Raw genomic sequence first — 24,105 nt, 5'->3', positions numbered from 1 at the left:
CTTGGGTGAATTTGCATGATGCCGCTCCATTGACTGCCTCTTCGTCTCTGGTGAAAAATGATGGAGCCATGTTTCATCACCTGTCACAATTCTTCCAAGAAATTCATTTCCACCATTCTCGTACTGTTCCAAAAGTTTTGCTGCATACGGTTTTTCTTGTTTCTTTGTGAGCCACTGTCAACATCCTGGGAACCCACCTGGCACAAACCTTTTTTAACGCCAACACTTTCAGTATTCTGCAGACACTTCCTTCCCCTACCCCCACGTAGCGTGACAATTCGTTCACTGTGATGTGACTGTCAGCAGTCACCAATTCATTAACTCTCTGCACATTGTCTGGAGTGTGTGCAGTACGAGGCCTGCCACTGCGAGGACAATCCTCAATATTCCCGTGCCCGCTTTCATCACGTAACCTGCTTGACCATCGACTAACTGTACTGCGATCGACAGCAGCATCTCCATACACCTTTTTTAACCTCTTATGGATGTTTCCCACTGTCTCGTTTTCACAGCACAGGCATTCTATGACAGCATGTTCCTTCTGACAAACGTCAAGTGTAGCAGCCATCTTGAAGACATGCTGTGATGGCGCCACTCACAGGAACAGGTTGAACTAAGTTTGAAAACAAGTGGGAAGGATGTATCTACACGCAGTAAAACTTTCACACGTGCAGAATGAAAACTGTATTTTTACAAAAATAGTGTGCATTTCTTTTGGAGTGACTGTCATATGTTATCTTGGAGCTCAGTTCAGCCCGACTGTGGCAGATGGGATACTGGTTCGTCCACCACGACAATGCACCTGCACACACACCCATTTCTATTAGACCGTTTGTGGCTAAAAATGGCACAGTTCCACTGTGGTTCCATGTGACTTTTTCTTATTTCCACACATGAAAAGTGGCATGAAACAACACTGATTTGACAACATTGAAGAAGCCGAGAAAAAACAGATGGAAGAGCTGTCGGACATTTCTAAAGATGACTACAAAAAAATGTTTCAAACTGTGGAGGCACAGGTGGAACGAATGTATTAGTTGTAGTGGAGAGTATTTTGAAGGGGATAAGGTTGTTTGGCAAACAGTTTGAAAATATGTGGCCTGTAAAACATAGTTCTGGTGTTTTTTTGGGTACTCATAGAATTCTTTTCAGTCCTCCATTCCCTTAAACCATGTTTTCACATAAGCAATCAGAAATTTTTTTGGCTAGTCTGTTTGGGTTCATTCTAAAGATGTGTCCATGAAAACCAATTCTTTTCCTCATTGCGTGTGAGAGTTTTTCAGTTCTTTGGTAAAGGGTTTCATTTCTGATGTTTCATTTCTGATGTGGGTTATTTTGTTGCCATAGCTGGTCCCAAGCCTGGTTATGGAAGAAGGAGGGGGAGGAGTAACACCTCATTAAAAGGCCTTGGTTCACCTGACCCAGATGATAATACCTCCTGAGTACCAGTTGCCAGAGTATGGTGAAGACTTCAACAGCAGCGAATACCAATATGGAGACCATTGGAATGCCAGAGCTTGCAATTGAAGAAGCCCTATGTTTTTTGGCCTAACAGCAAAACAGATAGAGGATAAACCTCCTTCTATTGATTCTCAGCAGTCGTGGAGGTGGGCGAGGTTATGCCAGAAAGCCTTTTCCTAATGTGCAACTCAATGGCATATTGAGTCTGTGGCAGTCATGGTACTAGAACTTGCACATCTCATTTCATTTGAGCCATAGAATGTGGGTCATTTCCTTGAAGACTGAGAGCCATCGTAAACAAAATCACACTTGTGACACCTTTTCCTGTTGTCACACCTTCAACTCAAGTCCAACAGTGATGATAGAGGCAGATTTTCGGGATGGGAAGCCTGTAATGTGGACTTGCATCTTGGCAGCAGATGGTCATCTTTCTGAGACCCCGTGACTACTCTGTGATGCAGTCCTGCACTTGTGTATTGGCAGACCTGTTTTGGGCCACTGCTGCCCACCCTGAATAGGGAAAGCTGCACAAAATATGGACTGCACGTGGTAGCCATACGCTCAACTGGCTTGGAAGCCACACCCAGCAGGTCACCCCTCATGAGGTCAGAAACAAAGATTACCAAAACTATAATGATAGGGAACTGGAATGCTCAAACCTTACTGCTTTTGAAACATAACAACTACTTCTTTCTCTCTTCCCCATCCCACTCAAACTCCCGACTGCACCTAGCTGTCCTACACTGTTCCCACCAATCAAACCTCCCAGCTGCACCCAGCAGGCCTTCCCTTCCCCCACCACATCCCTGTATGCTTCCTTAAGCATTACTACACCCTACCCCACCCATACCTTGCTATTCCTCCTTCTTCCCACCTCAGTCTCCTGCACACCCCCACCACCCACAGGTGCACTTGCTGTACTCAGTCCAGCCTCAGGGGCCAGAGACAGTGGTCATGGAAGTGTGAGATGTGTGCGTGTTTTCTACTTTAAAAGAAGGCCTTTTGGTCGAAAGCTCAAACATATAACAATCTTTTTGTTGTGCCTGTATACAGCTCGACATCTCCCATAGATGGTGAGTAGCAATCTATTCTTCTCATAATATTGTCATTATTCCTTCCTGGATTTTCTGTTGTAAACGAAAGTGAGTAAATGTGCATATCTGAAGTAAATTACATGACTGAAGAGTCACTACCATGAATTCCTTTCATAGCTCTCTGATGAAGGATTTTCAGACTCATTTTCATATAACTTGTGCAATGTTTCCATGCCAAGGATAAATCCTTAAAGTTTCTGTCACCACACACATTGATCTTGCACACTGTAACATTTACTTTCCTCCAGATGGGAAGTTCACACACCAGCTGATCACTGACTTGATAGCAACTATTCCCATCTGTCTTCATCTTAGGGGTTTTAAGGCTCACATTTTTTAGTGTGTCTGTTCCAAAATCTTTCAGTGAGCAGTAAACTAGAACAGATCTTTTTCTGTTTTTATCTTTGTGTTTTACACTCTGTCTTGCCCACACGTTTTAACCCAACATATGGTACCTTCTCCACTATTAGTCTGGATCCCCAGCATCTACTGTCAATTTATTGGAAGATTTATGATGATTTACAAGACAGTGATCATTTTCCAATCATTCTTCCTATGCCTTATAGATAGGGACAGGAAAATTTCTAAGAAAGGATAATGCAAAATTATAGCTTCTTAGTGAAATCATGCAAAATCAGCAATTTTTCAGAGATAGTGCAAGAGCTATATTTTGGCTGTATAAAAATATTATAATTCTGGGATGGCAGTTTACTAATATTTGTCAATGGTAATTATTGAATATTAAAATTGTATTCTGTCTTATGATTTCCTGAAGCTGATGTTCATGTATAGCCTTAAAATAATAGTTCATTTCCCCTGGAACTTTGATGTGACAACGAAAATAGCACCAAATTTTGAGGACAAAAAACACCAATTTTAGCAAAATTTAGCATAAAATAACATCCAGTTTGATGAAAAGTATCAAATTTGGCAAAACAGTAATGCCGAATTTGCCAAGAAATAATGCCATATTGGGCAAAAAATAACTTTTTGACAAAAAAATCATTAAATTTGGCAAAAATACCACTGAATTGGACAAAAAATAACACGAAATTCGGCAAAAACTAACACAGACATTGCCCATAAAATAAAACTTTTTTTCCTGACCCTACTTATTGATAACAATCAGAAGTCTTTCGACACTGGAACTTAAAGAACGCCAGTTGACATACCTTCCTCAATCCTGAACTCCATGCCCAAGGAGTAGTGAAGTTATCCACCAACACATCACCACTTTGATATTACAGGCAGCAAAAGCAGCATTCCCTCTCTCTTCAGTGGCCCATCACTGGAAACCCATGCGACAGTGGGAGCATGAAATTGCTAAGCAGTTAAAAACCACAAACATGCACTCAAGCAACATAAAAAACATCCACCTAGTGATACACTTATGACCTTCTAAAGGCTGCAGACCTGACCTGCTACGTAATTACAAAAAGACTAGAAGGAATATTGAGAAAGTTTTGTAATTACTGTTTGACCCCATACTCTCTCCTCTCAAGTATGGTACAAACTACACTACACATGACACCAATCATCCCCTAATATCCTTAGCATTTATCAGGATCACATCATTCAGTCTTACACCACCATTGTTGCTGAATGACTAGCAATGCAATTTACCTGTCTATTCCCAATCCTCGGGAGCTTGCAGTGACCCATATGTCAACTGGAAATTTGTTAGTGTCTAGGTGCAATGTCATAACACACCTCCAGACCAAGACCACATATCCAACCAGATGCTACAGCTTTTACCCATATAATACAAATGTCACATCCTTGTTATTTTTTTATCACATCAGGCATAAGGGTGACATTCTTCCCGAAGGAAGTGAAGCTGCAGTTATTCTACATATCTCGTGAATTCAGTATTGACAGTAGGTTTCAGTATCTGCTTGTTGCAGCTTGCAAAATTCTTGATTTTAATTGGTGGGAAAACATCAGTATTCCAATAAAAAAATGACATATTCAAACTTTCTTACTGCGACTTTATTGTAATGAACATTTGTTATTTTTAACAAACTCATATGCAGAAGTAACCAAACTGGGAGTAAAACAACCACTCATGATGGGTGCAGTGTTGTACTATGGATAATATATTAACAGTGTAAAGATATAAATTGATTATTGAAAACTTTACAGCAATTAATTTATAATCGAAAATTATCGGTTTACAAATGGTCAGATGTAGCATTAAGTCTTTCAGAATACACAAATATAATTGCAATTTTGGTAAGAGTCCATTTTTCCATAGAAAACAATTATATAATTATTTTAATTACTAACATTTTTATGCAATCTCATAAAGAAGGCTTAAGAAATTAGTTTCATAACTTTATCATATGTACATTTCAGCTGATTATATGTGATCCTGTCATTTTTTCTAGAACGTTCTTCATAGTAATTTTATGTAAAAATAGTTGTCATGAAATCTGAATAATTACACTACCATACAGTTCTGAATCAAAAGTGACAAAATATGAATGGAAGTAACAAGTTGTTATAATTACTTGTGATATATCAGTTGCTACACTGATTGTATGGACTGTGTTCAATACTAGTTGCTGCTCTTTCTGTTAAGTTACAATATGTTTTTTGCAAGTGGTTTGAATGAATGATGAACTTATAATTTATCTGGACTGTCGAGCCTAAGGGACTTCTGTCCAAATTTCAGTGTGGATTTTGGGAGGACAGCTCTGCAGTTGACTACCTAACTTACTTGGAATCCATTATCAGAACAGCCATCACTCCCATTGCTGTTTTTTCATCCTGTGATAAGCCTATAACAACATGTGATAACATCATATTGTTACTATTGTACATCAGTGGGGCTTTAGAGGTGCCCTCCTGGTTTTTATCCAGATTATCTTATTTGTCCTTGTCCTTCTATGTTGAAGTGCACCTCCCCCATCCACAGAAAAACTGAATCCCACAAGACTCTGTTCCAAATGTAACCTTTTTCCTAATAGCAATTATTGAACTTACAGAGGCATACCTTCCTTGTATGTTGTTGACTCCTGCATCTATTACAGTTTCTCAAACTTTAAGTGTCACAGAATAGTCAGTCCTGGGCCGTCACCCATGGCTTCCAGTCCAATACTTCCAAAGATATGTAATGCACTTCTGTCATCACTGAATCTTTGTTTGCATGATGAATTACCTAAGGTTTTAGAAGTATACCATTTCTTATGAATCTTTTTTAATGGCAATCTACGTGACTGTCTCATTTATGTGCCAGCTGAAGCTCATGTGCATGGCCTATTTTTTGGTATCTACATTGATGGGTCAATCCATACCAAATGGTCCAAGGAAAAAATAATTGGTCGCTTGACCATCTCTGTAAAATTTTATATTTGCTGGGTGAATTCCTCAATGTTTAGTAGTCACAAAAATATATTTTTTTAAAAATTTATTGTTTATTATTTTGAAATGGTGGCCATATTTGTTCCACGTCGCATGTGTTTTCTCATATTTGCAAGCATCTACATTTTTTACAATTACTCAGTAGTGGATTGTCCTAAGCCTTTCAGATAAAATGCATTTAGTTCAACACACTCTGGGCTACACATTAACATCATTATCACTTAGCTGAATGTATTCTTTAATATATTTTTAATAGTTCAAAGTTATCAGCCACAAATTAAAATAACTCAGTTTTTGAACAGTAGTTTTCCAAAGAAAGATTAATTTCTCAGCTTTAATATTTTTTCTGCTATTACACTCTATAGTATAGTTACTTTTTATAGAGTATCAATGATGAGCAGCTTACACTTAAAAAAAATACACTATTTTAAAAAATGGTTTTTAAAATTTTTCCATTATGTGGCCTGCAATGTCTTTGTTGGGGGGCCAAATAAAAATCTGAAAATTTCACAGTTAATAGACCTTTATGATATCAAACTTCATTATAAATTTCAACTTTGAGATTCAATTGGAAGTTATGGGAAAAAGGTTACAAACACAAGTCAAAAATACGTTTTTTAACATCTGCGATATCTAGGCTTATAGAATAAAATATATCAGTTACATTATATAATTTAATCATATATACGATTACTTACTTTTTTATTGAAAATAAGCCTACTAATTACATTATATTGTTCTTTTGTTATTTGTTTTAGTACATTGTTCATTGAAAATTTGAGAAATTTGTTCACTCAGTTTGGGTGTTAGATTATACGTTCGCCCAGTCGCAGTTGTAAATTCCATGGGAGACACCTCCCTTAGTACATTTTTAAGTGGCATCCAAACTTGATAATTCTCAATTTTTTTAAAGATGTCCTTGATCCTGGAGGGTGATAAAATACAACATGTACATCTTGGTTTTGACAGTCAATAATATCAACTTCGCCTATCCACCACTGTTCATCGTAAGTTTGGATGCTACTTAAAAATGTACTAAGGAAGCTGTCTCCCATGGAATTTACAACTGTGACGGGGTGAACTTATGATCTAACACCCAAACTAAGTGAACAAATTTCTCAAATGTTCAATGAGCGATGTACTAAAAACAAATATGCGATCTGGAACAAATATGGCCGCCATTTCTAAATAATAAACAATAAATTAAAAAAATATATATTTTTGTGACTACTTAACATTGGGGAATTCACCCAGCAAATATAATTTTTTTCTGAGATGGTCAAGCAACCAGTGCTGGACCACTTAGTATGGATTGACCCTGATGCCATGGAGGATGATGCAAGTGTGCCCATACCCAAGGGCAAGTGTAGGCCACAACTGCCCCCCCCCCCCCCCCCTGGATCTCAGGGAAAAACAGTGTAATCAGGTGGTTTTCTTCCAAGAAAAAATTTAAAAGACTGTATTATGCAGGTATTAAACAGGATTGGAATTGGACCTTTTTTAGAGCTACTTGTAAGTTGCCATTCATCTTCCAAAATGTTGGAAATACTTCACCCCTCCACCCTTCTGTCCCGCCCCTCCCTCCCCCCCCCTCCCCCCCCCCCCTGCAAACTACCATATTGGCACTCTTGTGTGCTGTGCCATTATTTCTATTTCATCACTGTGTTATGAAACACGTAACCAGTGTCTTTCGGAAGAGCCCTTGGATATCCTCTTGACAGAGATGGGGTACTTCCTTTATTGATTTGATGGCTCCAACTCTTACTTAACTGTGCTGTCCATGTATGTATTGTCAAGAAACATCAAGATAACCATATTCTCTATCTGGGTATAAGTATATAACCTCCACAAAATATATTTGGTCTGGTGTCTAGATATCAACCGGTCTACTATCCGTCCTCTCTGAACTACACGTGACCTTTCTGAATCCATTCTCATAATCACCCTAGTGCCTACAACTTCATCCAGATCTATCCATTAGGCAGAAAGACATAACAAATCCATCTATTCTACAATTATATTTTTTTGCAACGATGAATATGTTCCAGAGTTGGCTAATCATTTACACTGGTGAATCATGTTTGATAGCTGAACAGGCTACACCTTCTCTCACACAAATGGCAATAAACAGTACTGCCTAATATAGAAATGTTATGTCTTTAGAGCAGAAAAAGTAGCTGTTGTGTGTCCTTTTAGATACATCTGCAACTGCTCACAAGCGTCTTTGATATTATCCAGTGACTCAAGAGTTCGCACACTATAACTCACGACTACTTCTGAACCTCCTCTCTGAGCCCTAAAACACTAAGGGATCAATCATATTTCTCTGAACTCTTACCTTCACCAAAATCACACATCATTTGGCCAAGCGGACTACCAGAAAGGTCACCTTGGAATTATAGACACCAGACTCTGACTTATGAAGAATGCTCATTTATCAACTTGTAGTATCATGGAGTAGGAAGTGCTGTGCTGTAGCTGCCACTAACAAGCTATTCCTCATAAAATATTAACAGCTGCATGGAGGTCTTATCTAGAAAATTTTGCCAAGAATCAACAATTCTTTGACAACTCCATGTTGGCCACATTAGGCTGCCCCAAGAATAAAATTTTAAATAACCTGCTCCACCTTATTGAAGCTGCAGTGTGACAAATTTTAATAATGTGCCCATCATTATAAGGCAAACACTAAAGCTGGCTGACTGATTTTTAGCTGATTAAAGCACCAGACCTAGTTTTACACTTTATCTGAGTGAGTGCGACATATATAACCTTACTTAAAGCTTGTACAATATGACCTTGTTGGCCCCTGGCTGGAGGTGGCTGGTCTCCTCCTGCTGCAGTCTCAGCTTAGGAGGACCTCTTGCTGCTCTTGGCTCTTGTGTTACCTTGACCCCACCTGAAATTCATTTATCCTTCTATGCTTCTCAGTGTTTTAATCTGAAGTTGTTAGTTATTGCTCTTAATGACTATGTCACCATCTTTTATAACACTCATGGACCTGCCGATTGGACATGGAAGGTGTGCATCTAAGTCCACCCTTAAACTTGAGGAAAAGTGTGAGCCATGATCATATTCTGACTTGGGAGAAAAACATATTTATGTACTTCTCTTTATCTTTTGATAACAGTGTATTCATAAATTAATGTCTGGTCGCCTTTATTATTTTGAGTTTTTCCATCATTTGGTTCGAAGTATGGGGTCATGCATTATTATGAAGCAGAATGATTCTTTCGGTGATCAACCTGTACCGATTGATTTAGATTCACCTTCAGAGATTTGTAAGAGTCCCACGAGAAACCTGTGATGTGACAATCAGGAGGCTATCGTCAGGATTCTATCGTCAGGATTCATCCAAAAGGCACTGGTTGTGTGTTTGATACCACACTGATGAAGTGGAAGTAAAGGCATATCATCATTGCAGCTAACAATCCATAGGTCAGGCTCTATAGTCCAAGAAGGATAATACTGGATCTTTACAAAGTCTAAAAAGGTTGGATTTAGTAACGCCCCAAGTGTTACCGTCATGAAATATGTTGTCAAAATTCCTTTGTAATCCCAAAAAGCTATAGGTATGATAATGTGGTTTGAAGTTTTTGGACTTACTGGGAGAATGAGGTGCATCCATTGTTTGGACTGTTCCTTGGTTTTAGAGTTAACAAACTGCATCCATATGTCAGCCCCTGTCATGATTTTGCTCAGAAATTCCTGCTCCTCCTCATGATAGTGGTGAAGGAAAGTCATGGCTGGACCTATTCTTCCAGTGTTGTGATCATTGGTTGGCAATTTGGGTACCAATTACGCACAAAAAAGATGGTAAGCTAATCTCTTTGTAACAATGTTAAGGAAGCTTGTGCGTGTAATCTGAGGCACACATTCACATTCACATTGTCAACATATTGCACAAGTGACTCAGTCACATCTGATTGTTTTCCTTGGTCACTTCTGTCATGCATTGCATCTTTCACATTGCTCCCTTACATCATTACTCTCAACCCCTTCCCCATACACATGAAATATTCACATGCCTCTCAGCAAGACTGACTCCTCGTGCTTGCTGGAAATGAGTGTATCTAGCAATTGATGGGAGATGCAATAACACTATCCTCTTCAGTCACTTGCTGCTCACACACTGATGAATGTGAACAAAGAGCTCACAGCCACAACATGACCTAAAAATTCTCCTTTTCTGACCACGCAAGTGCCATGAAATTTTTTTTTTTTATTTTTAATATCCAATTGGAGGTTAATTTATGAATAACCATCATACAAACAGAGTACATGAAAAAATGGTTTTATTACATTTGTTAGAATAATTAACATTTGAAAATGATAATTACAGTGCAGAGTGAAAATCTCATTCTGGAATTACAGTGCTGTTTGCATTACAGTGTTTGCTTTCTCAGAAAAAAGTTCTGGCTCTTATTGTAGAGCATCTGGGACACTGAAGGAAACTGGTCATTTTCCACACTATACATTTTATTTGCAAGAATGTTTATAAGCAAATGCACCTTAAGGACAGCATTCCCAGATATTTATGAAACCCCAGCAGTTCCTTTGTTACTAGCTCTGGATTTGTTGGTTTACTCATTTCTGCACTGTATGCCGCATTTTCTTCATACTCTTTATTAGATTCACATAGAAGACATGGTACAAAGAGGCTACGTAAGAAAGAAGTTTATTGGGCTTCTTTAGCTTTGTTGAGGCTCACTCTTACTGTTCTTACTGTCTGTATAAACGGTTCATGATAATTTTTCAGTTTTTCCCTTTGTCTTTCATTTGCAGTCTGGTTATCAGTTTTAAATTTATCACACACAAGTTTTTAAAAATATGGAAGACAGATTAAAAACGTAATTGAAACATGTCCTTTAGGACCATGCGTTATTGGGCTGTCATTCTCTATTCCACTGAAAGCACTAAATACATATGAGTCACAGCCTGGTAGTCTAGTAGTAACACGCATGACTGGAAACAGAGAGATCACAGGATTGAATCCCTGTTAGATCATGGAAATTTTTCAGTCTGCCTTTACACTAGCCTTTACCTCTCAGTGACGTGAAGCTATGCCAGAAACGACACATGGTTTGTATTCTACATTAAACTGTAGGTCCTCTTTCCATGGTAGTGTTAGGTTAAGGGTGCACAAGTCACCGAAGTGGTATCCAGTTGAAAGAGGTTCATAACCAGAATTACTGTAAATGTGAAACTCCTAATTACAGTCTGCTACATTAAATACCCAATGGATATGGCCTGCTATATTACTGAACGAAGAGATCTCATTTCTTAAAGGTACACAAATCAATAAACACTCCTGAAAATGGTTCACTTCCACCCACCTCCGCTCCTCCCCCACTCCTCTGCCAAATCTCAAATCTCTGTCTCCATTACAAAAGGCAATGCAACACTAAAAAATGACAAAGTCCTGTGTGCTCCACTTTTTTTTAGGGATCTATATAACCTAAACCATAGTTGGCTCTACCAAAAGTTTTCCTGGACAAACAGAACCTTATATAGGGATATTCTGTGACACCATAAAAGCATAGGAAACTATGTGAAGGTACAACATGTGCAACCATGTTCATATCTGGGTCCCCTTGGGAGTTTTATATCAGAGATGGGTGTCCCTCAAGTGACCATTTTAAGTGTCACCCTCTTGACATGTTGACTGATAGCTGTCCTAGCAGCTGGAGTATCACATCATAGTACTGTGAGTTGACAGAGCTTCTCTTAAGAAGTGACTGATTTAAATTTTATCAGTGTACTACAGCTCTGACACCTATATTTCATGCGTATTTATTTATTTATCAGGCACTGTTTTGCACTTTAATAACTATATAGTGCATGGAACTGTTGTTTGCATTGCACTATGTGTTTGTTCTTATGTTTCAAGAGCCATTTGTACTAGTTAGATCCCCCACTCAAGTGATAGCTGCCCTAGCAGCAGCAGCAGCAGCACATCAGAGTACTGAGAGTTGACACAGCTTCTCATAAGAAGTGACTTAATTTAAATTTCATCATTATTCTTTAGCTTCAGCTCCTATATCTCATGTGTGTCTGTATATTTATCAGGCCATCTTTAGTATGAATAGGAACTGTGATTGGTGTGTTCAGATGCGAGCTGAGTTGGTGACCCTACACTCTCAGCTTCAGACAGTGTTGGCTGTGGTCACACAGCTTAAGGCTGTAGCCAATGGGCATAACTGTGGGGGGCCAGACAGGGCGACCCAAAGGACGTTCGGCATTACCCACATGTCCCCTGATCTGTTACTGTGGCCGCTCCAGATACTGCCCGCTCTGAGGTTGATCCCTCACCTGTGGTCAAGTGGGAACTCAGGCCAAGCTGTGGCCAGCAGTGAAAGATTTTCCAAGGGGCCAATCGGAGGGCCCTCCTGGTTCATCTGACGAACAGGTTTCAGGTGATATCTGTGGCTGACGAGGTCCCTGAGCCAGGTGAAGTTGCTTGCCCTGTTCCTCTTGACCTACAAGGTCTGGGCATTCACAAAGGGTGGAATTACTGGTAGTTGAGGGCGCCAGCATTAGGTGCATAGTGGGGCTCCTTAGGGATATGACTGCAAAGGAGAGGAAGTAATCCAATGTGCATACGGAGAGGAGTCATTCCAGATGTGGAACAGGTGCTTCTGGATGCCACAAAGAGCACAGGGTTCAGTCAACTGCAGGTGGTAGCTCGTGTTGGTACTTATGATTTTTATTGCTTTGGAGCAGAGGAGATTCTCTCTGGTTTGCAGCTAGCTGAAGTAGTAAAGACTGCTACTCTTGCTTGTGAGATGAGGGTGAAACTCACCATTTGCAGCTTCATCAACAGAACCAACTGTGGTCCTTTGGTACAGTGCCCAGTGAAGTGTCTGAATCAGAGGCTTGGATGGTTCTGTGACTATAGGTTGCAGGTTCCTCGACTTGTGCTCGATAGGGTTATATCTTCTCGAGTTTCACTTAATAGGTTCGGGGTCCACTACTCACAGGAAGCGGCTACGCCTGTAGTGGGGGCTGTGTAGAAGGGACAGGGCAGTTTTTTAGGTTAGAGGGTCTGAGGAAATTGCAGAAAGGGCTTCAGTTTCAAAGGGTGCAGGACGAACGCAGGAAGAGAGTAGACAGAGGAACAATGAATATTATAGTTGTAAACTGTTGTAGCTGTGTTGGAAAACAATGAGAGCTCCAAGTGCTAAAAGAAAACACTAAGTCTCAAATCGTTGTAAGTACAGAAAGATGACTATAGTCAGAAATATGTTCAGCTGAAATATTTACAATGGATTTAACTGTGTTCGGAGAGGGAGATTAAATACAGTTGGTGGTGGACTGTTTATTGCTGTCAGAAGTAGTTTACCTTGTAGTAAAATTGAAGTAGATAGTTCCTGTGAGTTAGTATGGGTAGAGGCTATACTTGACAACAGGAATAACAGCTGCTGAACAGTTCAGAGAAAGTTTGAGTGTCATTTCAAATAGGTACCCCACTCATACCATTATAGTTGTTGGTGACTTCAATCTAACCTTGATATGTTGGTGAAAATAAATGTGTAAAGTCAGTAGTAGGCACAAAACATCGTCCGAAATGGTACTGAATGCCTTCTCAGAAAATTATTTTGAACAGCCATTTCAGGAGCCCACTCGAAGTGTGAATAGTTGTGAAAACATTCTTGACCTCTTAGCAATAAATAGTCCTGACCAAATAAGGGGCATCACAACAGGTACCGAGATTAGTGACAACAAGGTTGTTGCAGCTAGACTGAATACCATAACATCCAAACCCAATCATTTTAAAAAAAGCAGGCTAAAGTTCACTTGATACCTTCCTAAGAGTGAGTCTCCAGTCCTTCCTATCTGACTGTAAACATAGACCAGATGTAGTTTAAATTCAAAGACATAGTATTAACATCAATTGAGGGATATATACCAAATAAATTAATAAGAGATACTGCTGATCCTCCATGGTAAACAAAACAGGCCAATACATTATTGCAGAAGCAGCGAAAAAAGTATGCCAAATTTAAAAGAATTCAAAATCCCCAGGATCGGTGAAATTTTAAAGAAGCTTGAAATATAATGCGAACTTCAATCTGAGATGCTTTTAATAGTTTCCGTGGCAAAACTCTGTCTCAAAATCCGACAGAAAACCCAGTGAGGTTCTTGTCGTATGTAAACACACTAGTAGAAAGATGCAATCAATACCTTCACTGTGCTATAAAACTGGCGAGGTTATTGATTATGGTAACAATGGTGATGTTATTTATGCCAGTGCCTCTAAAGCAGAGTTACCAAACACAATATTCCAAAATTCCTTCACAAAAGAAGTCAAAGTAAATACTCCAGAATTTGAATCCAGTAGAACCGCCACATGAGTAACTTAGAAGTACATCTACATCTTCATTGATACTCTGCAAGCCACCAGTACTTGTCATTTCCCCTTGTGTTCCGCTCACAAATAGAGCCGCCATATGAGCCCTAATTTCTCGTATCCTATCATTATGGTCCTTACGTGGGATATATGTTGGTGGGAGCAGAATCGTTCAGCAGTCAGCTTTGAATTTTCTTAATAGATCCCACCAGGGATCCCCATTTGAGTTCCTGAAGCATCTCTGTAACACATTTTGTTTGAAACTACCAGTAATAAATCTAACAGCCCTGCTCTGAATTGCTTCGAAATCTTCCTTCATTCCGACCTGATATGGATCCCAAACACTCGAGCAACACTCAAGAATAGGTCACGCTAGTGTCCTATACATGGTCTCCTTCACAGGTGAACCACTTTTTCCTAAAGTTTTCCCAATAAACCAAGGTTGACCATTTACCTTCCCTACAAAAGTTTTCAAATGCTCGTTCCACCTCATATCACTTATCAACATTACGTCCAGATATTTAAATGGCTTGGCTGTGTCAAGCTGAACATTAGTAATACTGTATCCAAACATTACAGGTTTGTTCTTCTTACTCATCGACATTATCTTACATTTTTCCGCATTTAGGGCTAGCTGCCATTCATCACACCAACTGGAAATTTTCCTAAGTCATCTTGTATCTTCCTACACGCCATATAGTGGAGATGCTGAATCTTGATAGGCACAATAAAAAGATTCACATACTCATAGCTTTTGGCCATTAAGGCCTTTGTCAGAAGTAGACACACCTACACTCTCTCTCTCTCGCGCGCGCACACACACACACACACACACACACACACACACACACACACACACACACACACACGCACGCAAACGCATCTTGCACACGTCTGCAGTCTCAGAGAGCTGAAACTACACAGCAAGCAGCAGCACCAGTGCATGATGGGAGTGGCGACTGGGTGAGGGTAAGGAGGAGGCTGGGGCGGGGAGGGGGAGGGATATTATGGTGGGAGGGGCGGACAGTGAAGTGTTGCAGTTTAGTCGGAGGGCAGGTGAGAAGGTGCGGAGGGGGGAGGGGGTAAGTAGCGGAAAGAAGAGAAATAAAAATAAATTAAATGACTGGGTGTGGCGGTGAAATGACTGCTGTGTAGGGCTGGAATGGGGACAGGGAGGGGGCTGGATGGGTGAGGACAGTGACTAACGAAGGTTGAGGCAAAGAGGGTTATGGGAACATAGGATGTATTGCAGGTAAAGTTCCCACCTGCGCAATTCAGAAAAGCTGGTGTTGGTGGGAAGGATGCATATGGCACAGGCTGTGAAGCAGTCATTGAGATGAGGGGTATCATGTTTGGCAGCGTGTTCAGCAACAGGGTGCTGACCGTAATTATCGTCCCATCCTTGCACAAAAACAAATCTCCCGTGCCTTATCTTTCCAGTCTCCTGCCACTTCCAAAAGTCCCACAGTCTGGCCACAGAGAAGCATTCCCCTCGTAACTTAGTACCATCTGGGACTGGAGCAACTGAATTACATTCTCCTTCAGGGTTTTGATTACCTCTCTTTGTGCCCTGAAATGAGAAATGTCCTACCCACTATCCTTCCCACCCCTCCTACTGTGGTATTCCGCCGTCCACCGAACCTACACAATATACTTGTCCATCCTTACACAACCCCTGCTCCCAATCCCTTACCTCATGGCTCATACCCCTGTAATAGACCTAGATGCAAGACCTGTCCCATACAGCCTCCTACCACCTCCTACTCCAATCCGGTCACTAACATCACCTATCCCATCAAAGGCAGGGCTACCTGTGAAACCAGCCATGTGATTTACAAGCTAAGCTGCAACCACTGTGCTGCATTCTATGTAGGCATGACAACAAACAAGCTGTGTGTCCACATGGAAGGCCACCGACAAACTGTGGCCAAGAAACAAGTGGACGACCCTGTTGCTGAACTCGCTGCCAAATATGATACCCCACATCTCAATGACTGCTTCACAGCCTGTGCCATATGCATCCTTCCCACCAACACCAGCTTTTCTGAATTGCGCAGGTGGGAACTTTACCTGCAATACATCCTATGTTCCCATAACCCTCTTTGCCTCAACCTTCGTTAGTCACTGTCCTCACCCATCCAGCCCCCTCCCTGTCCCCATTCCAGCCCTACACAGCAGTCATTTCACCGCCACACCCAGTCATTTAATTTATTTTTATTTCTCTCCTTTCAGCTACTTACCCCCTCCCCCCTCCACACATTCTCTCCTGCTCTCCTTCTAAACTGCAACACTTCACTGTCCGCCCCTCCCACCATACTGTCCCTCCCCCTCCCCGCCACAGCCTCCTCCTTACCCCCACCCAGTCGCCACTCCCATCATGCACTGGTGCTGCTGCTTGCTGTGTAGTTTCAGCTCTCTGAGACTGCAGACGTATGTGCAAGTTGCGTTTGCGCGAGTGTGTGTGTGTGTGTGTGTGTGTGTGTGTGTGTGTGTGTGTGTGTGTGTACTTCTGACAAAGGCCTTAAATGGCCGAAAGCTAAGAGTGTGTGAATCTTTTTATTGTGCCTATCGCGACTCAGCATCTCCGCTATTTGGTGAATAGCAACTTTCCTTCTCTGGTATTGTTACATTCCATCCTGGATTTTCCATTGTTTGATTGTATCTTCCTACAGTCACTCAACTTCGACACCTCGTCATACACCATGGCATCATCAGCAAACAACCACAGACTGCTGTCCGCCAAATTGTTTATGTATGTAGAGAACAACAGCAGTTCTATCACACTTCCCAGGGGCACTCCTGACGATACCCTTGTCTCTGATGAACGTTCACCCTTGAGGACAATATACTGGGTTCTATTATTTAAGAAGTCTTCGAGCCACTCACATATCTGTGAACTTATTCCATATGCTTGTGCTTTTGTTAACAGCGTGAAGTGGAGCACTGTGTCAAATGCTTTCTGGAAATCTAGAAATATGGAGTCTGCCTGTTGCCCTTCGTCCATAGTTCTCAGTATGTCATGTGAGAAAAGAGCAAGCTGAGTTTTGTTCGAGTGATGTTTTCTGAAACCATGCTGATTTGTGGGCATTACCCTCAAGAAAGTGTATTACATTTGAAATGAGAATGTGTTCAAGGATTCTCCAGCGAACAGAAGATAGGGATATTGGTTTGTAATTTTGTGGGCCCCTTGTTTTACCTTTCTTATACACTGGAGTCACATGTGCTTTTTTCCAGTCACTTGGGACTTTGTGCTGGGTGAGAGATTCACGATTAACGCAAGCTAGGTAAGAGGACAATGCTGTAGAGTACTCTTCGTAAAACTGAACTAGGATTCCATCTGGAACTGATGATTTACTTGCTTTCAAATCTTTTTAAGTTGCTTCTCTATGCCAGGTATGCTTCTTTCTATGTTGTCTGCCCGATGATCAAATGACGGTATGTTTGTACAATTCTCCTGTATGGACAATTTCTTGAACATGAAATTTAAAACTTCAGCTTTCGTTTTCCTATCTTCAGCTGCCACACCAGACTGGTCAACAAGGGACTGAATGGAAGCCTTAGACTCGCTTGGTGATATTACGGATGACCAGAATTTTCTTGGTTTCTTTGCCATATCTCTTCCTAAGGTGTGATGGTGGTAGCTGTATGCTTCGCACATAGATCTTTACACAGACGCAAGAGTCTGTTCTAACCTCTACTTGTCGTCATTTGTGCAGCCCCCTCTGAACGTAGAGTGCAATAGCCTCTGCTTCCTCAACAGCTTACGAATTTTGTTATTAAACTATGGTGGATCTTTTCCATCCTTCATCCACAGCACATAACTCTCCAGACCACAATTTACAATCTCCTTAAACTCTCCCCATAACTCTTCTACATCCATCTTACTGGTATAAATGACGCAATTCATGTCTAAGTAAGATGTTTATAACTACTTGTCTGATCTGTCTAGCAGAAACACTTTCTAGCCTTCTTGACTGATTTATTACCTTTTGTAATCGTAGTTGCTTCAGCTTCCTTAAAGATTTTCTAAGATCCTCTAACCCTAGGCCATCCAGTGGTGTTCATCATTCAATCCTTGCTCACAATCACTAGAGATATCCTGTGCTTGCTCTGTCTCTCGATTCAGCAGATCAGTAAAGTATCTTCGCCATCTTTCCAGAGTCAGTTTACTCTCACTTATTATGTTTCCTTCTTCGTCTCTAATCAAGCTGGTTATTAGAGCAAATTGTCTTCTAGCATTTTTTCTTTTGTAAGAACTTCCTTGTTTCATTCATCTTCTTGGACAATTCCATACATTCTATTTCAGCCTTAGTCCGTTCCCTTTTCTTTTGGCAATGTGTCATATTTTCGATCTTCCTTTTCTCTCAATAATCCTCCAACAAGCTTCTTGTGCAGTTCATCTGTAATGTCTTTTGGTATGCAGTGTTCTTTTCTGCAGACACTCTCTTACACTATTCATCAAACCATGTGGCCCTTATTGATTTTCTCTCCATATCTAATTAATCTAATATTATTTTTGATTGGCTACTCCCACAGGTGGATAAAGAAATTGGAATATTCCAAAGTGGATTTCGATGAGAAGGATCAACAATAGACCAGATTTTCAACCTACGCCAAATTTTGGAGAAAACTGTTGAATATAGAATTGGAACACATCACCTCTTCATTGACTTGAAGGCTGCATATGACAGCATCAATAGAAACCAGTTGTTCATGCCTTACAGGAGATAGAGGATACATGGAAAACTCCTGAGAATGGTTAAAATGATGATGTCTGATATAAGAAGCTGCAGTAGAGTTTGAGGAAATTACTCTAACCCCCTGGAAATAAAAAATGAGCTACATCAAGGAGATGCATTAGCATACTTATTATTTAATGTAGCACTAGAGAAGATGATTAGGGAAGCAGACCTACAGACCAGGGACACCATCTTCTTACAAGTCAGTGCAGATTTTAGCATAACCAGATGACGTAGACATCACAGCACGGACAGTACCAGCACTGAAAGAAGCTTTTACAGCCTTAAGAGAAGCAAGTAAGAAGATGGGTCGTGTGATAAATGAAGATAAAACTAAATACATGGCCTGTGGGAAAGCATATCAACCCAATATGCTGTCAACTTTTAGTGTGAATGGATACACATTTGAAAGAGTTGATAGCTTCAAGTATCTTGGTTCCACAGTCACTTGCTTTAATGACATCTCAAATGAAAATAAGATTACACTGGTATCAGCAAGTAAGGCATATTTTGCCTTGAGTAATTTATTCTGGTGAAGACCCCTCAGCTGCCCAACAAAATTCACTATTTATAAAACCCTTGTTAGACCAGTTCTCACTTATGCTTCAGAAACATTGCCCTTGACATAAACCGATTCGAGGCTGCTCGACAGATTTGAGAGATAAGTTTTGAGGAGAATAATTGGCCCTGTGTATGACAGAGAACAATGGTGGAAAAGGTACATATCAGAATTGTACAGTATATATGCCGATGCTCCTGTAACAAAAATCATACGATCAGGAAGGACAAGATGGGCAGGTCATGTAGCGAGAATGGAGGAGTTGGAGGTGATAAAGAAGAGATAAAGAAGATTCTCTTTGGTAATCCAGGAGAACAAAGAGGACGAGGTCAATCTCGAGCAAGATGGCTGGATGGAGTGGAAGAAGACCTATGGAAGTTCAGATGCAGAAACTGGAGGAAGACAGCACATGACCATGATGGATTGCAGAAGCTCGTTGGGAAGGCCAAGGTTCATCCTGGACTGTAGCGCCGCAGAAGAAAAAGAATCGTATTTGTTATAATGACATCACGATCAATAATACCCGTTTCCACACTGACGTCATTGATAAGGTCCAGCCTATTTGTAGCTACAAGAGCTAAGATATTTCCACTGCATGTAGCTGTTCAAGACAATTTTCAGAAAATGTGCTCAAAAGTATTTCGCATGACTGTCTGTCTGTACCCCCGCCATGAATCCATGGACATCCCACTCTTTACTTAGCAGTTTAAAGTCACCTTCAACTAGTATTGCATGATCTGAGTATTTACATGCTATTGACCATAGACTTTCTTTGAATGACACTAGACTGCCACAGCGGAATTGGGTGGTCAGTAAAAACATCCAACAATTAACTTAGTTTCACTTACACTGGCTATATGCGACCAGATGACTTCACTGTCACACTCAACTTCAACTTCAACCTCAACAGAGACAGTATGTTTGTCAACTGCAATGAAAACTCCCCCTCCTATGGCCTCTAAACTGTCTTTCCGATATACATTCCACAACTTGGTAAATATCTCAGAGCTTTCCACTTCGGGTTTCAGCGAGCTCTCAGTCCCGGGAATAACTTGAGAGTGAGAACTTCCCTGAAGGACAGTAAATTCGAGAACTTCATTACTAGTACTTCTATGGCTTACTGATAAAATTGTGACAGTTGAAGTGTTTTTATTCTGAACGCCATTTGACTTCCCTCAGTTTGAACTGACTGGCGAGTGTATGCTTGGTGTAGCAAAGGAACTTGAAATGCTTAAGAAAGGCAAGACTTCTGGTCTGGATTTTATACTAGTCAGGTTCCTTTCAGAGTATATTGATAAAATAGCTCCATACTTAGCAATTGTCTACAACTGCTCACTCATGGAAAGATCTGTATCCAGAGACTGGAAAGTTGCACAAATACCCCAGAAAAGAAATAGGAGTAACCTGCTGAATTATGGGCCCAAATCACCAACGCCCATATGCAGTAGGATTGTGGAACATATACTGTGCTCAAGCATTGTGAATCACCTCGAAGAAAATGATTTATTGTCAAATAGCCAACACAGATTAAGAAAATATCAGTCTTGTGAAACACAACTAGCTCTTTATTCTCAGGAAGTAATGAATGCTATCGGCAGCCATCAAATTGACTCCATATTTTTAGATTTTCGGAAGGCTTTTGGCACCATTCCTCCAAACGATTTGTAGTGAAATTGTGTACCTAAGGAGTATTGCCTCAGTTGAGTGGCTGGATTTGTGATTTCCTGTCAGAAAGGTCACAGTTTGTAATAACTGATGGAAAGACATAGAGTAAAACAGAAGTAACATCTGGTGTTCACCAAAGAAGTCTTATATGCCCTCTGGTGTTCCTGATCTTCATAAATGATGTAGGCTACATTCTGAGCAGTCCTCTTAGATTGTTCGCAGATAATGCAGTCATTTACCATCAAGTAAAGTGATCAAATGTTCAAACCAAATTGCAAAATTATTTAGACAAAATATCTGTATGGTGCAAAGAGTGGCAATTAACTCTTAAACAATGAAAAGTGTGAAGTCATCTACATGAATACTAAAAGGAGTTGCTAAATTTCAGTTATGTAACAAATCATACTAATCTAAAGGCTGTGAATTCAACTAAGTACTTGTTGTTGTTGTTGTTGTTATGGTCTTCAGTCCTGAGACTGGTTTGATGCAGCTCTCCATGCTACTCTATCCTGTGCAAGCTTCTTCATCTCTCAGTACCTAATGCAACCTACATCCTTCTGAATCTGCTTAGTGTATTCATCTCTTGGTCTCCCACTAAGTACTTAGGGATTGCAATTACGAACAACTTAAAGTGGAAGGATCACATAGATAATGTTGTGGCAAAAGTGAACTAAAGACTGTGATTTATTGGCAGAACACTTAGAAAATGCAACAGGTCTACTAAAGAGATTACACACACTACACTTATCAATCCTCTTCTAGAGTAGTGCTGCACGGTATGGGATCCACATCAAATAGGATTGACAGAAGACATTGAAAAAGATCAAAGAAGGACAGCTTGTTTTATATTATTGTAAAATAGATGAGAGAGTGCCATGGATTGGGGTGGCAATAATTGAAATAAAGATGTTTTTCGCAGTGGCAGGACCTACTTATGAAATTTCAATCACCAACTTTCTCCTCAGAGTGTGAAAATATTTTGTTGGTGCCCACCCACATAGATTAATCAGAGCTCACATGAAAAGGTTTTTAAGTGTTTGTTTTTCCTGCATGCTATTTGAGAATGGGATGTTAGACAAGTGGCTTAAATATGTTTCGATGAACCCTCTGCCAGGCACTTAATTGTGAATTGCAGACTAACCATGTAGATGTAGGCTATAAACTGCATGAAACACATTGTGAAGATTCCAGTGAAAACCTTTTGTTTCTAAGCAAGTCTATGATTTACTGCTCCTCTTCTTGCCTTGCCTCCACAAGTTGCCAGAGTTGAAGCTTCAGAGACTGAAGGCTGTATTTGCATTCATCACAGTTGTAATGAACCAGAACTGTGTTTTAATACCACCACTGTCCAAAGGAACTTAGAACTATTTTCCTTTTATGGAACCTAATGCTGTACTATAATGAAATACCCAACTTTCAAATACCTGTATTTATTTTGTATTTTTATGTTGAAAACTTGTCTTATTTTTACGGCACTGTTGGCTGTTTTTAAGAATTCGTGATATGCATAATACACAAGATTGAACATTACTCTGAAATTTGAAGGTGCTATCGAGTAGAGCACCACATACGTACTTCAGTATTTCATCTGCATGGATATTTGCACTAAAAGGTGGTGACTTGCAGAGACTCATACACAAACATTTTAATCATTTACGTTGCACCTGCTTATCAGAAAATAATGCAGCAAAGCTGTTGTATTGAATATCAAATCTATAGTCAGTCTGGTCATAATGCTGGAAATGCTTACTGTTATCTTCTAATGTATATCATATCATTTTTTGTGTGATGCCTTGTTTGTTGTGTACGGGGTTTGATTAACTTCTGGTGAACACACAGATGAAGTACCTGTGGTGTACAAAAAGTAAAGACTATTCAGTATTTTTGTAAAATTTTACACCTTGAGCTTGATTGCATTCACTTCATCACATAAATCAAATAACTATAGTTTTAATCTTGCATTCCTGTTTTTATTACTTGTCAAAAACTTTTGTTGCTGATTGTATAACGCCTTTTGCGTTTTTGTAAATACTGTTTAGTGCCTACAAAAATTTAAAATAGGGTTTAACAATAATAATTTTAAGTACTTTTTTACTATAAATCAAGTAAGGGTAGATGAGAGGTTATTCAGTACTAAAAGTTTCAGTAATGGTATCATTTTTATAGCATGAAACACGTCAATAATTGAAACCAGAATACAGTTGAAATGTGCAAAATCGATATAATGCAAATAATTTAAGTACAGAATGTGATTCCTATGTGCAGCAATAAAGTGTATTAAAGGACTTTTCTATAGGTAGAGTAGGAATTGAATTACAGTTTTCTTTGGGTGGTGCTGTCAGTATTGCAGGGATCATGGGAGGTGAATTGCAAGCAGCAATATGCCTCCAGTGCATGTAGAGGAATTGAAGATCATGATAAATTAGTACTTTAATTATCCCTTGATTAGGCATTTTCATAATTGTGGGCTAGTCAAACCACAACTGTGTTTGGTTAGCAGCAACTGATGTCACTCTCTTATGCTGCACAGATATCGCGATGCAGGGCGGGAAGTAGCTGCAGTATTTTGCCAGTTCACTGATTGTGTGGAAAGAGCAAGTGTTGATGAGGCTTATTTGGACATCACCAAAGCTGTTGAAGAAAGAATGTGTTTACTGGGAAAAGGGAAAGTTACACCAACACAGTTACCAAATACATTTGTTGTTGGTTTTTCTAATGTAGATTCAAATGATGAAGGTGAGTTACTTTAAGTTTCCATTATTCCTTTTCATCTCATTCATGTTGTTTATCTCACATGATTGACAATAACATAATAGATTGTATGTAATTCAGAAAATTACTATAAAGTGTTGTGTGTATTGCAAAAACAGTAAC

At 39.9% G+C, this 24,105-nt stretch overlaps 1 protein-coding gene across 1 annotated transcript in view; it reads left to right on the top strand.

Annotated features, from left to right (window-relative positions):
* Window positions 1-24,105, top strand: part of LOC124795003 (DNA polymerase eta) — a 197,713-nt gene that overhangs the window by 54,921 nt on the left and 118,687 nt on the right. Inside the window, exon 3 of the mRNA XM_047258757.1 lies at window positions 23,762-23,967. Coding sequence (XP_047114713.1) covers window positions 23,762-23,967 — 206 coding nt within the window. The remainder of the gene's footprint in view (window positions 1-23,761; window positions 23,968-24,105) is intronic.

The sequence above is a fragment of the Schistocerca piceifrons genome, chromosome 4 (assembly GCF_021461385.2).
Source record: "Schistocerca piceifrons isolate TAMUIC-IGC-003096 chromosome 4, iqSchPice1.1, whole genome shotgun sequence".
Classification (NCBI taxonomy): Eukaryota; Metazoa; Arthropoda; class Insecta; order Orthoptera; family Acrididae; genus Schistocerca; species Schistocerca piceifrons.
Note: the sequence above shows the minus strand (reverse complement) of the source record. Positions and strands in the feature narration are given on the sequence as shown.